The sequence below is a fragment of the Triturus cristatus genome, chromosome 12 (assembly GCF_964204655.1).
Source record: "Triturus cristatus chromosome 12, aTriCri1.1, whole genome shotgun sequence".
Classification (NCBI taxonomy): domain Eukaryota; kingdom Metazoa; phylum Chordata; class Amphibia; order Caudata; family Salamandridae; genus Triturus; species Triturus cristatus.
The window spans coordinates 135,025,485-135,045,578 of record NC_140595.1 but is presented as its reverse complement, the minus strand read 5'-3'; the positions used below and the strand labels follow the sequence as shown (position 1 = coordinate 135,045,578).

Genomic DNA, 20,094 nt, shown 5'->3' with positions numbered 1-20,094 from the left:
TAGTGTTTGGTAAACGTATGTAGAGATGCCCACATTACTGCCTGGCAGATGTTCAGGACCGGAACTCAGCATGCTAAAACAATGGTCGCAGTGTTGGCTCTGGTGGAATGGGCATGCTAACCCTTAGTGGGTTGCTTTTTAAACAGTGTGTAGCAGATATTTATGCAGAGCACAAATGATCGGAGATAGTTAGTTTCTGCCCAGTTTCCCTTTCTGGGCTCCAAAATACCCCACGAAGAGTTGTTCATCCACCTGGAATCCTTTTGTACGGTAAAGGGAGACCGAAAACACTCTTTTTAGGTCCAGCCGGTGGACTTGCTCCTCTTCTTTAGAGGGATGAGGTGGAGCATAAAATGTAGGCAGGGTGATGGACTGGCCTGCATGAAAGGGAGTGACCACCTTTGGAAGCAAGGAAGCTCTTGTGTGAAGGACGAGTTTGTTTGGAAGGATGTTGAAGTATGGAGGCCTAGAGGACAAACCCTAAAGCTCATTGCCACTAGAAAGGCTGTCTTGAATACACGCATGAGAGGATAGTTCTCACAAAAAGAAGAAGAATGGCTCAAAAGGAGCACACATCGGGAAAGTTAAAACTAAATTTTGGTCCCACTGAGGCATGGTGAAGGAGGGAACAGATGTTGGATACCTTTCAGGAACCCATGTTCAGTGGGGGATCTGAAAAGGGATGGCTGATCAGGAAACCGCAGAAATTCAAAGGTGGCAGAGAGAAAGCCTTTCAAAGTGCCCAGAGCAGAGCACTGCTGAGCAATAGGAAGACTAAACAGGAGGACCTAAAAAAGGGGGGCAGAAAGGGGGTCAATCTGTTTTTCTGCACACCATGCCACAAACTTGGCCCGGTGGCAGGCATATACAGTCTTGGTGGAGGGACACCTGGCTGTCAAGATGACATTACAGACTTCAGGTGGAAGGTCAAAAGCTACAACTGTCGTTGCTCAATCTCCATGCATGAAGGCGGAGCGTTGACAGGTTCGGATGGAGTACCCTCCCCTGCTGCTGCGACAGAAGACCTTCTCAAAGGGGCAGCTTGATCTGAGGACAGATAACTTGGACCAGGTCGTTCCGGATCTTCAAGAGAACTCTGGGCAGGAGTGGCATTGGAGGAATGGTGTACAGGTGGCCAGAGCTCCACTCGAAACAGGAAAAATGCATCTCCGAGCGAGAGCCGCCTTGGGAATTTCTGCGCGCAACCGTGCTGTCATTTTGCATTCATGGCGGTGGTGAACAGATCTAACCAAGGCTCTCCCCACTGTTGAAAGAGACTTTGCACAATCTCTGGATGGAGATGCCATTTACGATCTGCTAAGTATCTTCAGATGAGTTTGTCTGCCCTGGTGTTCAGATAGACCGTTAGGTTTTGAACCACTAGAGAAATTATCTGACATTCCTTTTATGTCCAGACACGCAAGGATTTTTGACAAAAGGGTGCACAATCCCATCTCGCTCTGTTTGCTGCAGTACCACATGGTGGTGGTGTTGCCCATGAACACCTCTACTAGTCTTACCTTGATGGAAGGTAGAAAGGTTTCCAATACCATTCGGATTGCCCAGAGCTCCAACAGATTGATGTGGACCCCTGATTCCGCCGGAGACTAGAGGCCTCTGTTCTTCACCTCTTCCAGATGGCCGCCCCATCCCAGGAGTGGTGCATGTGTCACTACTGTCAGATCTGGTTGGGAAGGGAGAGGGTTCTGCACTGTGTCCAGAATTTCTCAGATAAAAAAGCAGCTTTTGAGAAGGGGTGCTGGTAAGGCCAAAGGGGAGAACGGTGAACTGAAAGTGCTCGTGGCCTACTGTAAACCACAGGTAACAACTGTGGGAAGGCAGGAAGGGGATGTGAAAGTATGTGCTCTTCAAGTCCAACGCTACTATTCACTCTCCCTGGTCCTGAGTAGACAGGACTTGTGCAAGCATGAACATTTTAATTTCTCTTTTTTCAGGATGAAATTGAGAGGGTGTAGGTCTAGGATAGGACTAAGGCCTCCGTCCTTTTTGGGTACCAGAAAGTAGCGGAAATAGCAACCACAACCTACTTCAGATGCTGGCACCCTCTCTATGGCTCCCTTGGCCAAGAGAACTGGCATTTCCTGGTGGAATAAGGAGACAAGGTCCTCTGTTGGCCTGTTGTAAGTGGGTGGCGTGGATGGAGAGGTAGTCATGAAGGGGAAGGAGTAGCCCCTTCGGACAATCTGGAGAGCCCATCGGTCCAATGTTATTGACCTCCAGTGGTGCAGGTGATGGCGTATCCTGCCACTCACTGGTTGCCAATAATGGTTGGAGGGCAAACCTCTGGCTGCCTCTTCCACAGGGACTGTGGGCACCACTTCCTCTGCAACGCAGGGCCTGAGAAGCTTGTGGGCCATGGTGGCTGGGAGGGTAGAAACTTGGCTGGAATCCCCTTTCATGGCAATGAAAGGAGTGAAAAGTGGATTGGGGTTGACAGGGGTCATGGAAAGGTTCATGGATCTCACTGCCTTGTCTCAGAAGAGATGGGAACCATCAAAGGGCATGTCCATAAGCAAAGTTTGGATATCCCCTGAAAAGCCAGTTGTCCTGAGCCAGGCGTGGCTAAGTAATGCCACTGGCGAAGAAACCACTCTGCCTAGTGAGCCGGTCTGGCCCAGCCCACATCAGATTGTGAACTTAGTTGCATCTCTCCCATCATCCATGGCTTGGAAGAGAATGACCCGGTCCTCCCCCGGGATCAGAGACAGCACCTTCGCAGCTGAATACCATAGGGAAAGGGAGTAACGCCCTAAAAGGCATGCAGTGTTCACAGACCACAGTACCAGGCTGGCGGAAGAAAATATTTTCTTACCCAAGGTGACCAGCCTTTTGGATTCCCGATCTGCTGGAGTGGTAAGGAATGCGCCAGAATTTATACGGGAAGTAGAGGCTTAGACCACTAAGTTTTCCGGCATGGGGTGATGTGTGAGGATAGAGGGGTCCCCTAGGGTGGTTTAATAGCAGAGGACAATTGTCCTGTTCACAGGAGCCCCAGTGCAGGGTTTGGATCAGGCCGAGCAGGATGTCTGATGGCTTCATCAAATGGAAGAAGCGGTTCTGAAGGGGTGACTCCTGATTGAAGCACCTCCATCAAGACATTAGCCTTGTCAGCTAAAGAGGACAACTGAAGGTCCAGGACCTCGGCCACCCTCCTCACCACCATAGCAAAAGTGTCTCCCTCCTTCATAGCCATGGTAGGAGGACAGACCATGGCAGTACCTGGGGAGGTGTCCAGTCCAGTGACATCTGGCATTTCCTCACACCAGTTCAGATCAGGGTCTAGGGGCTGGTATTCTCCAGGGTCCAGCAGCTCCTCCCAATCTTCCCCAAGTCCTAGCGAATAGAAATAGGGCTCAGGCTCCAGCCTGAAGGGAATGGCTGCAATTGGAACCGGAGTCAGGTGACGACCTCCCGGCTCCATGTCTGAGTTGGGGATAAGAATGGGGGCGGAGCCGGGAGCATCAACAGTGGGAGCAGCATCAGGGAAGGTTGAGGAGGCATGACTGGCATCGTTCTGGATCCATTGATGGATCCAAAGGGCCCATCTGGTGGGGAGGGCGGACTCACCGGAGGTAAACCAGTAGGGCCCCCCCCCCAAACCCGCAGGACCTGAGGGCGCTCTAGCGGGATGGGCCATCCAAATATGAGATTATGGCCTCATAGAATTCTCGGATTTGGGCGAAAGTCGCTCCAGCTCCTGGAAACTTGGGGAGGCTTGGAGCCAGCCCAGGCACAGGATCAACCTCAGAGCCAAACCTTAAGTGATGACACTCTCTCGTCTCCTCAGATGACTTTGACGAATGGGGTGAATTCAAAGATCTCTTTGACTTCTTGCTCTACTTTTATTTTATGGGACTTACAAGAGTAGGGTGACTGTGCCGAAGATCGATGGCTCTGTGATCAATCTCGGGACCTACCTCTCAACTGGGCTTGAGACCATCCAGGCGTCGCACATCAAACGGCAACAAGATTGATGGATCGGTCCCTCAAGGTCTTGGGGTGCATGGTGTGGCAATCGGCACAGGTCTTGAGGTCATGGTTGCATTCAAGGCATTAGAGACAAACGAGGTGCGAGTCCACTGCCGACATTTACCAGTGGCATACGCCAAAGAGTTTGAATCCAGCATTCCTCGTGGACATCTCTTCCACACCAGGAGACAAGTCTCAAAAAATATCAACAAGAAGTCAAAAAAGGCAGTCAAAAAATGACTAGGGGTAGCTCTGTCCGGATCGATCTATGCTGACTGGCTTGGAAGGACAAGTTACTTACCTTCAGTAACGCTTTATCAGGTAGAGAGAGCACCTAGCTGAATATTCCTTATCTTTGAATTTCCCAGGCATCAGACTGGATCCAAAAGGTTTTTCTTGAGCAATACCCCTGCGCAACGGTTGGCTTCTTTGGACTTCGTCGGCATCATCCATGTCACCTATAATAGGCACCACCTCGGCGCGCTGACATCAGTTACCTTTCATGACTTTCCACACCAGAAACGCAGAGCCATGAAGAGTACTGACATTGGTGTGTTTAAAAACTAGGGCCCTGAAAGGGAACAATCTGGACCCTAGAAACCTGTCCGCAGCGCTGGGAGGATGGGTGAGTAATCTGCGGCTAGATACTGTCTCTACCAGATAAGGCGTTACCAAAGGTACGTAACTTGTCCATCTGATAGAGACAACTAGTTGCAGCAATACCATCCCCGGAAGAGGGCTGTAGACATGTTTCAGACTAGAAAGTCCTACAGGACCAAACAGGCAAAATGGCCATCCCTGCGGACCTGACTGTCCAGGAAGTATTGCTTGGTAAACATGTGCAGGGATACCCATATATCTGTCTGACAGATTCCCAGGACTGGGACTCCACGTGCTAACGCAGTGGTAGCAGCTTTAGCTCTGATGGAATGAGCTCTTACGTCTTCAGGAGGCTGCTTCTTTGCCAAAGCGTAGCAGATCTTGATGCAAAGTATGGCCCATCGTGAGATGGTCCTTTTCTACACTGCCCAACCTTTTTTCACACCAACATACCCCACAAAGAGTTGGCCGTCCACCCGGAACTCTTTCCTGCAGTCAAGGTAGAAAGACAGCACTCTTTTGTGGGTCCAGTCAGTGTAGTTGCTCCTCTTCCTTAAAGGGATGTGGAGGAGTGTAGAATAGTGGGCAGGGTGACAGAATGTCTCACATGGAAAGGTGTTACCACTTTCAGGAGGAAAGAGGCTCTAGTACAAAGCACCAATTTGTAAGGGAATATCGTCAAAAAAAGGAGATTTGGACGATAGAGCCTGCAGCTCTCTCACCCTCCGGGCCGATATGAATGCCACTAAAAAGGCTGTTTTTATTGTGAGCAGTTGGAGGTAGCAATTGTGCAGTGGCTTGAAATGAGCACACATGAGGAAGGTGAAAATCAAATTAAGGGCCCACTGAGGCATAATGAAGGGGTAAGGTGGAATCACATGTACAAGGTCTTTAAGAAATCTATGCCCAATGGGTGACTTAAATAAATAGGGTTGGTCTGGCAGCCTCATGAAAGCAGACAAAGCACACAAACACCCTTTCAGGGTGCCCAGAGCAGAGCTATGCTTGGGAAGGGTCAAAATTAAAAGTAAAACATTGGAGAGGGAAGCAGAAAGAGGGCTGATAGAATTCTCTGTACAATATATTACAAATTTCGGCCACCAGCAGGCATATACCATCTTAGTGGCGGGATGCCTGGCTTCCAGAATAACATTACACATTTGGGAGGAAGGGACAAAGCTATCAACTGTCGCTGCTCAATCTCCATGCAAGAAGCTGCCCTGCTGCTGCGACAGAAGATTCTCTTGCAGGGGCACAATGCTCATTTGCAGAAGATTGAGATACCAGCCTCTTCGTGCCCAGTCCAGAGCCATATGAATGACTTGGGCCTGGTCATTCCTGATCTTCTTGAGAACTCCGGGCAGGAGTGGTATGGGTGGAAAGGTGTACAGGAGGCCTGAGTTCCACTCGAGATGAAAAGCGTTTCCGAGTGAGGGCTGCCTTGGAAACTCCAACGCACAAAACTGCTGACATTGCGAGTTATCTGCCAAGGCGAACAGATGTAACTAAGGCTCGCCCCACTGCAGAAAGAGACCTTGCGCCAGCTCCGGGTGGAGACGCCACTCCTGATCTGTTAGGCATCGAGAGCTAGGTTTCTTCGCTCTGGTGTTCGGGTAACCTGCCAGGTGTTGAACCACCAGGGATATGCCCTGCTGTTCCAGGCATGTCCAGAGACATAGGGCGCCTTGATAAAGAGTCTATGACCACGCCCGACCTGTTTGTTGCACTAACACATAGTGGTAGTGTTGTCTGTGAACACTTAAACTTGCTTTCATTTGATGGAGGTAGACAGGCTTTCGATGCCAATTGGATCGCTCAGAGCTCCAGCATTTTGATGTGGGGTTCATATTCCGCCAGAGACCATAGTCCTCTGACCTCCACCTATCCCATATGGCTGTCCCATCCCAGAAGTGACATATCTATCACTACTGTGAGATCTGGCTGGGGAAGGGAGGGGTCTGCCTCAGACCCAATCACAGTTCTTCAGCAACCACTGCACGTCTTGTGCAGTTCCCTCTGAGATCTGGAGACATGCTCCTGATACTGCGCCCACTGGAACTTCAGGTCCCACTGCAGAGCCCAGATATACCATCTGGCAATGTGTCACTCGCCACTCAGGTGGATAAGCCCGAAACTGCACTGTGTCCAGAACTTCTCCAATGAAAGGGAGCATCTGAGAGGGAGTCACGTGTGACTTCACCACATTGATAGTGAACCCCAAGTGAGTGCAGGAGGTCCACTGTAGTCTGGAGGTGCGAGACGACAGCCTGGGGCGTGCCCGCCTTTAACAGCCATTCATCAAGATAGGGGAAGACTGGCACCCCTGATCTCAGCAGATGAGCTGCAACCACCGCTTTGGTGAACACCAGAGGGACGCTGGTAAGGCCAAAAGGGAGCACCCTGAACCAAGGGTGCTTGTGGCCTGCCAAGCTCCCTGGGTAGGGGTGGGTAGTGAGGATGTTTGGGTTGCCAGGGGGCAGAGAGGAGGGGGCGGTTGATCATCCTGTTCACAGGAAACCCCTGTGCTGGGTTTGGATCATGTTACCACAATGACGTCTGTAAGGGCTTCATTAAAAGGGAGCAAGGGTTCTGAAGAAGAAGCTCCCGGCTGCAGCACCTCTGTCAAGATGATAGTATTGACTGCCACTGGGGGTAGCTTGAGGTTGAGGATCTCAGCCGCCCTATGCAGCCCAATAGCAAAAGATGTTCCCTCCTCTGTAGCCACGATGGAGGGGAGAAAGCATGCCAGTATCTGGAGAGGGATCCAGTCCGCTGGTTTCACCCAAATCCTCATACCAGTCCACATCCTGTTCATAAGGCTGGTCTTCTAAAGGGTTCAGTGACCTCTCCCATTTTTCTCTTAATCCTAGCACTCCACAATAAGGCTCAGGAAATAACTTAGGACCTGTTGGTCCTGTCGGTGACCATTAGCTCTGGCTGCGTTTTGTCAGAAATCAGAATAGGGCTAGCGCGACCAGTGGGCCCAGGGAGCATCGGAGTCGGGAGAGGCGCAGGGGAAGGTCGCAGTGTTACTACTGATGCCCCCTGATCCCACAGGGCCCTAAGGCGCGCCGGTGTCAGGCCACATAAAAATTAGGCACATGGCCTCATAGAATTCCTTCATTCGAGCAGGGGACACTCTAGCTCCCGGAAAGCGGGGAGGCGCAGAGTTGGCCCAGGCGCAAGGTCCAGAGACCGATGCCTTGAACTCCAAGGCTCCTCTGTCGCGTCGGCCGGGGAGAAGTCGAAGCACGCTTTGACTTTTTATGATTTTTGTGCCACTACCTGAGTTCCCTGATGATCCTGCGTGGGACAAAGAGGACTTAGGACTTGGGACTCTTGGAGCGGTATCAGTACCTTCCTCTCGATCAGGACCGTGAACTCCGAGGAGTCAGGTAAGCAACAGCTTCAGGGACCGCTCCCTCAAATCCTTTGGTGCCATGGCCCACCAGTCGGAGAATGACTTGGGAGTCGTGGTCGTGCTCCAGACACCACAGGCAGACCAAATGGGGTTTTGTCACCGACATGGCGCAATGTCAGACGCTGCATGATTTGAAACTTAAAGTCTTCCTAGAGAACATCCTAAACACCAAAAAGGGGTCGACCAAAAGTTGAAAAAAAATGACAGAGGGTACCACGAATCAGTGCTTGACTGGCGCGAAAGAAAAGAACTGACATTAGCGTGCCAAGTTGGCGCCTATATAGGATTTGCGGACGTCACATCCATCGGGGATGCTACTGACATCACGCAGAACCGAACAACGCCACCTACCAGTGCGCAGGGTTATTGCTCAAGAAAGATCTTCCTGATCCAGGCTGACGCCTGGAAAATTCAACGGTAAGGTATCTGCAGTTAGATGTCTCTATCAGATAGAAAAAAACTAACATCAGTGCCCTGGGGTAGTGCTGATATAGGTACCGCACACGACAACACCAACAATGCAGTGGGGAGCCGAACAATGAAAACCTACCGGCACGTAGGGGGTACTGCTCACAAAAAGAAATTCAAATCCAGTCTGACACTTGGGGATAATTCTAAGGTAAGGAATCTGCAGCTAGAGGTCTCTATCAGATAGTGCATTTCGTCCCTCCTATGTATGTTCTGCAGTATTGATATGTCGCCTCGATTCGTCAGCCGAAAGTTACTATCCAAGGAGAGTCATTTTACACTTTTTAAAAATGTATTTTATGTTTTATTTGCTCAAATCCTTGCACTCAACAAAGGCTACTGAGTACATATAAGGAAATGTTGTTTGTAGGGCCATTAATAATGTAGCTAGCTAATCACCTATCCTACCTTTGACATTAGTTACAGGCTACTCCGTTATCAGCAACTGAAGAATCACAGCAAATCCAGTCCACCAGTATCCTCATAGCACTGAGACATCTCATTGATTCCAACCAAGCTACAACATCTGATCCAATTGGCATTTTCCACCTGTATCTTCTGAAGTGTTATGAAGGTATCAAGAGAAGCACGCCACTCACACAAGGTTAGCGAAATCACACCATGGACTGAGCTAATCTACAAGTATTAAATGAGTTTTCCCATCGGTATTTACAAAGCCTTTCCAACATTTTTAACTCAACTGCCCTCCCTGTGACATTAGTACTAACTGAGCTGCTAAACCTGTGTAAAACTGTGTATAAGATTATCAGAACTGTTATCAGACAATAAAGCCTCACAGCTATCACAAGAATCAATAATAAACATGGGCCTGATTCACAAAGATTTTGCTGTGAGTAAGCGTGGCCTATTCTTGAGGTATTTCAGCAGTAAGTCATGAGTGGTCCAAGAGTAAGTCACAGCAAAATCTTTGTGAATTGGGCACGCCCTGTTTTTCTATTAAAAGTCAGCGAAACAACTTCATACAACCATTACAGTGAGTGCACCACATGCGGCACAACTGTTGAAAAACTTGCCATTCCTTGGAGCACAAGCTCCATTAAGGTTATTCTTGCATGGAGGCTGGTTCCCCACCTCACAGTGATAAAACTCACAGAATATCTTTAAAGATTCCACTTACCAAGGCTGTAGAGGCTCAGAGCACCATAGTCAAAGAAATAGCAGATATGGCAGGCACGAGGGGACATGCTGCTAAAGGTGTGGGCGCAGCTGGAGGTGAAGGGGTATATGCAGATCATCAGCATGTAGACTAGCAGCGGCCAGTTGTAGGCATCTGTGAAGTCCAGCGAATAGGAGAGCACCAGTAATCGCCACATGAAGTACCTGCAAGAGAGGGATTTTCACAAATGAGCCCTCAATGAGGATTAGGTCCCCTCTAGGGTGTTAAGCCATGAAAGGCCATGTCTTAGGTAACCACACATCAGAGGCATCTCTACATGCATACACTGAGAAGACCCCCAATCCAAATAACCACCACAGAAAACCCGCAGAATGTGAACTAGAGTTGGGGGATTTTCTGTCCTATCTGGCAACCACTCATCAACCTGTCAGCAGAGAGCAGCTTTCTTCCTTTGGCAACTTCTAACAGAATAAACAAGAAAGGCAGAAATATTGATCATCAATAAAGAGCGGGAAGGGGCTGTTTTAAATGTAATCCAGTAGCAGAATGGTCTAGGGGATCTAAGTACCTGGAGACCCCAACAAGTTCATATGTGATTGACTGTGGAGAAAAACGTTATGCTAGTTTGCAAGGAAAGGTGTTTTGTCTCTGTACACATCAGAGGTGACATAATTCAAGAGGCTACTCAGAAGGGCTGGCAGCCGTCAAAAGATTGTTGCCTATTAAAATATTGCGTGTCTTAAAACCTCATGTCCAGTGTGGAGATGAACTCAAGAGCAGAAACCTGTACAGCGGAGGTAAAGAGGAAAGGGAATATGGCATTCCAGTTTCTAAAAGAACAAAAATATACAACAATAGGCACAGGTTTTTAAGAGATGATTGTTCCTGGAACCACAGGGCACAATATTGAACTACAGTGGTGGGAAGGCAGCTTTGATGTAGCATAAGAGAATATATTATCACATAAATAGCAATGAATGCACGTGACAAAATCTTTGCAGACTTTTTGTATGTGGATACCCTTACATTTTAGCAGAGATCAGGCAATATTGGATTATGCTGCTTTAAAGAGACTAAAGGCAAAGTTGAAGATGCTTTTGGTGGCCACAAAGTAAGTATGCCCAACAACTTGGATGGCGTAATCGAACATTTGATACTGTAAGTAAGATGGAATCCTGTGAGACTTAGAGCCAGAAGGTGCAATGCCAAATTGACCAGAGCCTATTCAATGACTCCTATACAGTTTTTTCTTTTTGGAACCCGAATTCTTTCAAAGCACATCCATGGATTGCTGCAGGAGTTTTTAGTACAGTGAGGTAATCAATGAACCACTGATGTCTTTCGCATTTAAGGTCTCAAGCTGCCCTGCTCTGAACTGCAAAATGCACCAATAATGAGTAGCCAAGAGATGTGGAAAGAACAATTATCTAAAGAGCCAACATGGGACAATCACAGGGGAAGGACTGTCATACCAAAGGCAGAAGGCAATAATACTTCTGAGTGTGGAGAAGAAAAGGTTCCTTGAGCAGTAATAACCTGAATCTGTTTTAAATGCTATGGAGTCACAGTAAATAGGTCTATTGACCCCACCAGGGCTGCAAGTCTCAATGGTCATGCTGAAACCTAGAAATCTGACAGGCTGTCATGTGAGCAATTGCCATTGATGTGTGTTAGCCTCCACACCAAAACACAACAAAGGTTTACCAGGTGGGAAGGAAGTGGGTCCAGATGTTAACCGTCTCGTTGGTCAACTGGAAGGAGCTGAGTATGCAGTCCAAGGCGGAGCTCTTCGGATGACGATACCCTGACATGATGCCATGCTCCCAGAAAACCTAAAGGGAGAGAACCTGACTGTCATCATTAAAATCAAGGCAATCAGATCAAAATCAGTACATCAGACAGAGGAATTTCTACTTCCCCTCCCCCCCACAATGTGTGCAGTGGCACTGAGATAACCGACACACTGTTCAACTGGTGGAAACACTGTGATAATGATTATTTTATCAATCAAGGCAAAGTACCATCAGGAATAGCAGAATTAACACAAACCCATGTTAATTAACAATCTGATAAGTTAACTTCAGTGTTAATATGGGATTAAATGGAGAAAGAAGATAAATAAAGCAAACCAAACACCCCAATTTGAAAAAAACAGGGTTTCATCTCATAGTTTGTGATTGAAAGTTTAATATCTTTATGCTTGTAATTTATGAGGTATCATAGGACACTGGGAAAGGGGGCAGTAGATGCTCCACTCACCAGAGAAAAAGAGGTGGCATTAATACTTACCAAGCAGCACAGAAAATGATCCAAACCAGCTTTGCTTTCTTCAATTACTACAGAAAATGATCTCCTCAATTGCACAGCAGAAAACAACAGACCACTTGCTATTCTCTAGAGCATGCCCGAGGGCATTATACTGGTTGTATGCCATTGAAGAAGATAACAGAATCCCAGTATCATGCATGGAATGGCAGAGGACAACAGAACCTCCAATCTACAGAGTAGGCTGGAAAAAAACATACATTCTAACCACCCCCTTCCCACACTATATATCACACAGATGATGGCAGAGGGGAATAGACACCCTTTGGCCAATCAATGTATGGCAGAGCACAATGTAAATAGTGAACCGAGCCATTTTCTAAAGCATGACAGGTCCCACTTCTCCATAGCAGAGGCATTAGAGCACAAAAACATGACAGAGAAAGAGATCATGGCAGAGACCATTCTCCCAGCACGATACTGACAAGAAACCCATGCCTTCTGCAATCCATTCTTTAGTGTCCCCATTATTCGCCAAATGCAAAAGAAACAAATGTTTCTTTTGCATTTGTCGCCCTAACCGGAAAGGGTATGCCCAGACGTGGGTCCTGTGCTCACTGTGCCACTGGATTCAAACTAGCCTGGCTGATGAGGGTGTTACCCCGAAACCAGTCCCAGGATGCTAGTTTCTGGTCCAGAGTGGACCAGGCTTGGCAGTTCAGGCTGGACTGCTCCCATGGGTAACAGGGTCAAGGCTGATTTGCATATGGCTGGGTCCAAAGTGGGGTGGCGTGGTGAGCAAAATAACGATGTATTAAACCCAGATCTTTGTGACTGGGGTTGAATGTTTGCATTGTTCAGCATTCCAGCCATCATTTGTTTCTTTTGCCCCCCTTATTCTCCAAGGCATGGCAGAGGAAAATATATCACCACACCACAGGGAGAGGCTGAAGAAGCTCCCAGCCACAATTCCACGCCCAAACAGCTTGGTAGAATTTCAGAGGGAAATATGTACCCTTACACCAGTGAATGGCAGTGGGCAACAGTAATATGTGAAGCAATGCTTTTATATGTATTTATGTGCTACAAACAATGCAGGTCTGGATCCCTGTTTACACGATCATGGTTTGAAACATTGGAGTGCATGGCACACGTGTAGTGCCCAGAAGGCGGGCTAATCTGGTTAAATGGTGCAGGTAATAAATGTGAGATTATTTGCCATAATTTTCGTCACCACAGCTAGCACAGCAGAGAAGGACATTTTCCATTCTTTGGTACATGCACTGTTGCTGAATGTGGCACCTAAATTGTAGCCAGAAGGAAAAGTGAGCATGTGTGTTCATTCTTGTCGCAACAGAAAAGAAAGTAGAGGTACGAGTCTGTCTAGAGCTATTTATTAAACAAGAAGCATTATTCAATATCCTGTTAAAAGAATACAGGATCCAAGCATGAGCCGATCCACTCTTGCTCCATAGGACACCATTCTTAAGAAAGGCACGCGAGGTACCAGTGAAGAGGCGGGGTTAGATGCATGGACCAATTGTTGGAGGGGTTGCTGAAATACAGCATTGCTTCAGGCCTGATGGCACAATAAGATACGCATGGTGGCATTACATTACTTGGAAAATTGTGAAGAACTTACAGACAGCCGCGGTCCGTGCAGTTAAGAGCGGTGGAACCAGGTTAAGGGGGGATTCGACAGACGACCACAAGGGAAAACTAAATAAATAATAATTTTTCTCTTGTCGTTGTCTGTCAAAATCCCCCCCCCCACACCCGGCACCACCCCTCTTACCTGCATGGGCCGCGGTTGATAATAGAACCATGTAGTTAGACTGCCGGTTATAACTAGGGTAGGTTCTAAACTCATAGGTTAGCGATGTATGGTTAAAAAGGGGTGGGCGTATTTAAACTTTGCTGTAATGTGTATAATTACCCCAAGAAAGTGGGACCAGATATGTCAGCCATGGGTATCTCAGCGACCGCTTTCTGTAGTAGGACGCGCCGATGGCTCATAATGCGGCTGGGAGGGTGGGGCGAACATATACTACAGCATGAGCAGGAAGGTCACATATTGATATGTATACGCTAGGTAAATGGGAGGCAGGCCTATGGCTCTGCTGAGAGGAGCAGTGTGTTTTTGAGGATTTGTATTTGAAATATTTAAGAGAAATAATTGTTTAATGTGTATAATTGTTGCTGAGTTGGGTATAATACTTACAATGATTGTACGTATTGGAGACGATTAGTACATAATAAATAACCATATAGCGTGAAAAACTTTCTACTTTGAGTGCAAATTGATTTCTGAGTACAGGCCAGGTCTATATCCCTAAGGAACAATGGGGCATATTTACAACGGGGCGATAAAAAATTATCGCCGCTTTAGCGGCCGTTTTCGGCCGAAAAGCGGCGATAATTTTATCGCTATATTAGCAAGGTCACGCTAACGCGTGAAACCTTGCTTTAGCGTGGGGATTTCTAACGCCTAGCTTTGCATCTCTAATGAGATGCAAAGTGGGCGTTCCTGACCTGACATGACAGGAGAAATGTTGCTAAGCGACATTTCTCCTATCATCAAGCCCCACGCTATTAAGCATAGCGTCAGGAAAAGTAGCGATAACACCTGTTATCGCTACTTTCCTAACACCTGCTTCAGGATTGACTTAGCCATGATATCCTATGGAAGGCGGATATCATGGCTAAGTTTGTGAGTCCCTATCAACAAGCTAACGTGAGATTATCGCTAGGTTTACAGCGATAATCTCACGTTAGCCAGTTAGTGCTAGGATTTTTATCGCTGATGAGATAAGCGTTGCTAATAGCACGCTATCTCAGCGATAAAAATCGGCGCTAGCCGGCGATAATTATCCGAGCGCTAAGTGCGCTCAGCGATAATTATCGCCGGTTGTTGTAAATATGCCCCAGACATTCTCTGACAGCTTTACCTGACTTCGAGCACTTCCTCCTACCAGAGCATTATTCAGGAAAAGAAGAGCTACTTTGTTGGGACTTTGGATATCTACAGGTTTGGGTGTAAACACAACAGGTCCTACCATTCTACAGAGCATAGCAAAGGACACCAGAACCAGCACTCATAGGGCATTGAAAAAGAAACTATACATCCTCTCAGAAGAAGATAACAGACTGCAGTGCTCAGGTCTCCCATATGTCAGAGGGTGTCAGAAGTATGGACAGTATAGAATATGCCGTACTTTTCTCCAAGGCATATCAGAGAGCAGGAAACCCTCTGATCTTCAATTAAGACAGACCTCCCCTGCCATTTAGCAGAGGGCAAGAGAGCCCTATTCAAAAAAAGCATTGGAGATGGCACTAGACTGCTCCAAATCCTCAACTCATAGCATTAAAAGAGAAGATAATTCCTGCAAAGCATAGCCAGCAACATTGCACCTTTCCTTCTCCAGAGCCTGAGAAAGGTTTCCAAACTGTTTTCCAATGAACAGCAAATGACAGTAAATCCCACTCTACATAATGGAAAATGCAATAGAGTCCTATTCTCCAGTGCACAGCAGATCACTCAAACCATTCATGCTCCAGGTAAAGGATAATGGTAAAAGTCCCATGCTCTCAAAAACGTAACGGTGAAGAGCGTAAGATGCCCCACTCACTAGAGCAACGCAAAGATCAATACATTGCTAATCAAGTGCCTATTTTCAGTTGCTTATCAAGCAACACCCATTCTCCAAAGATTGCAGATGACAAGAAATCAACATTCTCCAGACCGTTGTAGGGCTAGGTCGACCTTCAAATCTTGTAGGCCTCACAAGTGTACAACGCGTTCCATTCTTCAGAGCGTGGCATAAAGCAACTAATTACCCACAGTTTCCCACGGGCAAGGCAGAGGACAATAGGACCCTGCCCAGGTTCCACATCATGGAGGAAGGAAGAAGACACCTTAACGTTCTCTGTTCCCCTCTTCAGACTATGGCAACTGACCACAGAAACCTGCACACTCCTTATAGCACTTTAGGACAGATCGGATCGGATCCCCTCCTATTTTCAGTACAAGGTAGAGGTAATCATGCCGTATACTATCCAGAGCAAGCTTGAGGAAGATAGACCCAACTCTCCAAAGAAAAGGGAAAAGGCAGAAGATGCAGCTCCAAACTCAAAAGCCAGGAAGAAGTCTAAAGAGCCCGCCATTCAGCAGAACACGTCAGAGAGCAGCAGACCCCGTGTTCACTAAAGAAGTATTAAATCCATGAACGCACAATGTCCTAGTGCATGGCAGAGAGCAGTAGACTCTCCACTACTCTCAACATCATCAAGTAAGCAGTGGACCACTGACCCACACATCATGGCCCAGACAAGAGTCTAGACCCTCAATTATCGACAGCATTGAGTACGGCAATAAATTTGAATTCTTGAGAGATTGTCGATGGGCACCCATTGTTACTAAAACATTGATCTAGTTCAACAGGCTATCCTTCAATGTATGGTTGAGGACTCTAGTCTCACTGCCTTCTCCGGAGCATGGCAGATAACAGTGCAAACACTCCACACTATTCTGACATGGCAAAGGAATATAGAGCCCCTCCTTTCCTTTGACCACAACCTTGGGCAACAGATGACTCTTCCATTCTTTAAAAGCATTCTTCAAGGACTACAGGCCCCCACCATCAGCCCAAGAATTGCTGCTCATGAAACAATATACCCCTCCCCATTAACACTGGATCCTTTATTTAGTGCTGCATTGCCAACACATTACAGTCCGATAGTCTCTCTAGCATTCTTCAGAACTTGGAACATTCATTAAAACGTCAGACTGCAACAGATCCTACAATTTTCAAAGCCTCCTGCACACCATCTTCCAAAATATGGCAGACTCAAGCAAAATACTTCTCAACATCTAAACGGAATTGTACACAGCAATAGAACTCTGACTTTCTTAAACCATCTGCTATTGTACTGTATAAGGTTCAGTTCCTTGCGGAGGAAGGGTGACAGGTCCTGGGAGCATCATGGAGTGGCAGCTGCTCAAGCAGGTCAGAACGGTAGGGTGGTGATGCCGGGTGGGGGAGGGGGGATTTAGACAGACAACGATGAGGGAAAATGTATTATTTATTTAATTTTCCCTCATGGTTGTCTGTCGACTCCCAAAGCCCCCCCGCAAACTGAGCTCCACGCTCTTATCTGCACGGGCAGCTGCTGTCATGGAGTAATGGGAATGGACATGTATTCAGTTTGATAGTGAGCAACCGTAAATTGTGGAGGTTCCTGATGTCAGGCCACAGTGCATTCCATCAATCTTCCTCCGTGTTCATTATGATTGTATCTGGCACACAGAGTCCTATTTAAGTTACATTTTTCTCAGGTTGCAATTAGATGTACACCTTGAACTGAGGACATACAGGCATTCACAAACACACATGGAGAATATTAAAAAGGGATTATCAATCAGTTTTTAGGACCTGACCATTGTCTTCTCAGAAGACGGTTCAGTGATTTTTTAAATACATTCTACAAGTCCTCACCTAATTTGTTAGTGCATCATGAACAACCATTTTATTTGTCGCAAAAAAATCGAATGGAGCTCACAAGAACAATAAATGAAAGCTTGCAGCAGTTGGAATACTCACACGAGGTACTTGGTGAACATTCAGGAGCTGAGGGAGTTTGATCGTCAGCATCTTGGGCTCGAGAAGCAGCACGCGCCCAATCCAAGCCCTCCAGCCGTCACAGAACAGGGCCCAGACACCCAGGCTTGCTTCAGATGCTTCCTTGCTCGCTTCCTGCCTCACATCACTCTCTGCGCTGACCTCATGCGCCCAAACTTCCGTTCTGTAAGATAAAGTTTAGTACAAATATTTCAGTAAGCAACAAGTGTTGCAATATGGAGCACAATTGCCACAGCATATTGCAACCACAAGGAACACCGAGGACAACTCCCACTTCCTCCCACAAATGATACAAGCAAAAGTTCTCAGCGGGCCGAGCACCCACTGCAGGGATCTTGTGGTAATCTTCCACTTACAGGTTTGGATTAGAGCACGATAGCTCAGTTGACTGCACAAGCCAAGATGTCTAGCCTGCATCAAGGTGCTACACAAATGTGCTACCTTGCCTCCTTTCAAGTGAAGAAATCTGCCTGAAACCTGCAAGCTGACTCAGCATTTCATCTGACCAAAATCCAAGAAATTACTAACACTAATTTCAGTGCTACTAATATTTTTCAATGAAAGCACCAAGAAGAAATATGTCAAATTTGAGAGAATGAGCTATAGAAAGAAATGCAATATTTTTACTACACCGCTCTACGTGCCTATTCAAAAAATCTGGATGCTCATTTAAGAGTGTCTAGAACGGAGTGATGACTACCTTGGCAGTGGGTAAAGGGGAAGTTGTATATTTATCACTCCTTATTAACGTGTAAGTATGACTCAAATGTGGAATTGAGCAAAGTGTGGTTTAAATGCCAGTCCCATCGCTAGATATGGCGCTGAAAATGTTGGGTAGAGAAGATTTAGGACTCCTTGACATGCAACCCCTTGGCATTCCGCCTCCCAATTTATTTTTTTCAATTAATGTAAGGAGCAAAATAACAAGTTATGCATATGTTTTTCAAATTACTGTGAAAGAGCTTTGTGCTTGCGGAAGGCGCAGGATTACCATAAATGGCTGCATTTTGCTCTAAACGATTGTGTACATCAAGTGGGGACTTTTGAATTTTCTTTGAATTAGACAATTACAATTCACGTATTTAAATTTTTATATAAGTGATTTATCTGGAAGTCAACATTTTCCGTCAAGTATTAATCTCCAATGCTAACCCTCGAGGGCATCCTCCACTCAGGAGGACATCTCATCCAGTGCCTGGAGAAATATGATGACATCACCACCATTTTGACAGTACGCAATTGGCTTCCTCTGTCGCCCACACCATCTACAAAACCAGCTGCATCATTTACCAAGCCATCGCGAGCAGCATCCTAGCTTATCTTGCAGACTAGCTCACTAACTCCGCTGGTTCTCTGCACACTCACAGCCAAGGCACTGTCAGACTAAAAAGTATAAAAAACAAAAAACAAGGCAGCAAACATTTTCCATCTATGCACCCAGGATTTGGAAAAACATCCCGGAATCCATCAGGACCACACTAGGGGGCATATTATCAAGCATGGAATTAAAATTATCGCCACTTTACCGGCAGAAAACTGCTGCTAAAGCGTCGATAATGGGCTTGATAATATGCCGAAGAGAATTCCCATAGAAGCCCATGTTCTGGTGTCAACATGAGCTTCTATTGGAATTCTCAAGGGCATATTATCAAGCCCATTATCGCCGCTTTAGCGGCAGTTTTCTGCCGCTAAAGCGGCGATAATTTTAACTCTGTTTCTTGATAATATGCCCCAAAGGGTGATCCAATTTAGGAAGAGCTGAAGACCCAAACCTTTTCAAAAACCCCACATCACAATGCGTTAACTGTTCACAACCCAGCTACCTCTTCTATCACTCGATGGCTTTATTTTAGTCTTAGTCCCTGTACAGCTCTCCCCTGCCTTTTGGCTAGGCTCACGCTTTAGAAATATCATATACAGACATACATTCATACATACATACATATCAAAGTGTATCAAAGAGGGGGGTTTAAGCCAAATTTGCCAAGTCCAGGGATAGCAACTTAATGACAACACAAGCCCTCCTGCTGAGTAAACACACACTCTGCAGAAGCATGTAGTTTGCCAATGAAATTCCCATTTCTTCCGGAGTACCAAGATTGTGAGTTATTATATGAAAATCTTGTCTGCTTCCGTTAGAAAATGAACAGAGACCAGATCAAGCCATTTCGAATTGGTCTCCAAATGCTAATGATTTCGGAATCTGCTTAGTGCCTGGACATAAAAGACCGATAGTCTATAACACTCCTTCAGCTCGCTCTACAGTAGGAAACCTTTGATGACCAGTATGAGGTACACAAGCATGCAAACTCCGGAAATTGCACAAGTTTGATGTACGTAAGCGTGCAAACTTCGGAACTTGTACTAGTTTGACGTACACCAGCGTACAAACTCCAGAACTTGTACCAGTTTGATGTACACCAGCATGCAAAGTTCGGAACTTGTACCAGTTTGATGTACACAAGCATGCAAACTCAAAAATTGCACAAGTTTGATGTACGTAAGCGTGCAAACTTCGGAACTTGCACTAGTTTGATGTACACCAGCGTACAAACTTCGGAACTTGTACCAGT

The 20,094-nt window shown here is 46.6% G+C and overlaps 1 protein-coding gene across 1 annotated transcript in view; it reads right to left on the bottom strand.

The window, feature by feature from the left end:
• PAQR6 (progestin and adipoQ receptor family member 6) overlaps positions 1-20,094 on the bottom strand; it is a 148,305-nt gene that overhangs the window by 62,906 nt on the left and 65,305 nt on the right. The window contains exons 2-4 of the mRNA XM_085640068.1: positions 17,483-17,684; positions 11,322-11,449; positions 9,618-9,820 (exon numbers count right to left, since the gene is read on the bottom strand). Of these exons, the coding sequence (XP_085496194.1) occupies positions 9,618-9,820; positions 11,322-11,449; positions 17,483-17,684 (533 nt within the window). The remainder of the gene's footprint in view (positions 1-9,617; positions 9,821-11,321; positions 11,450-17,482; positions 17,685-20,094) is intronic.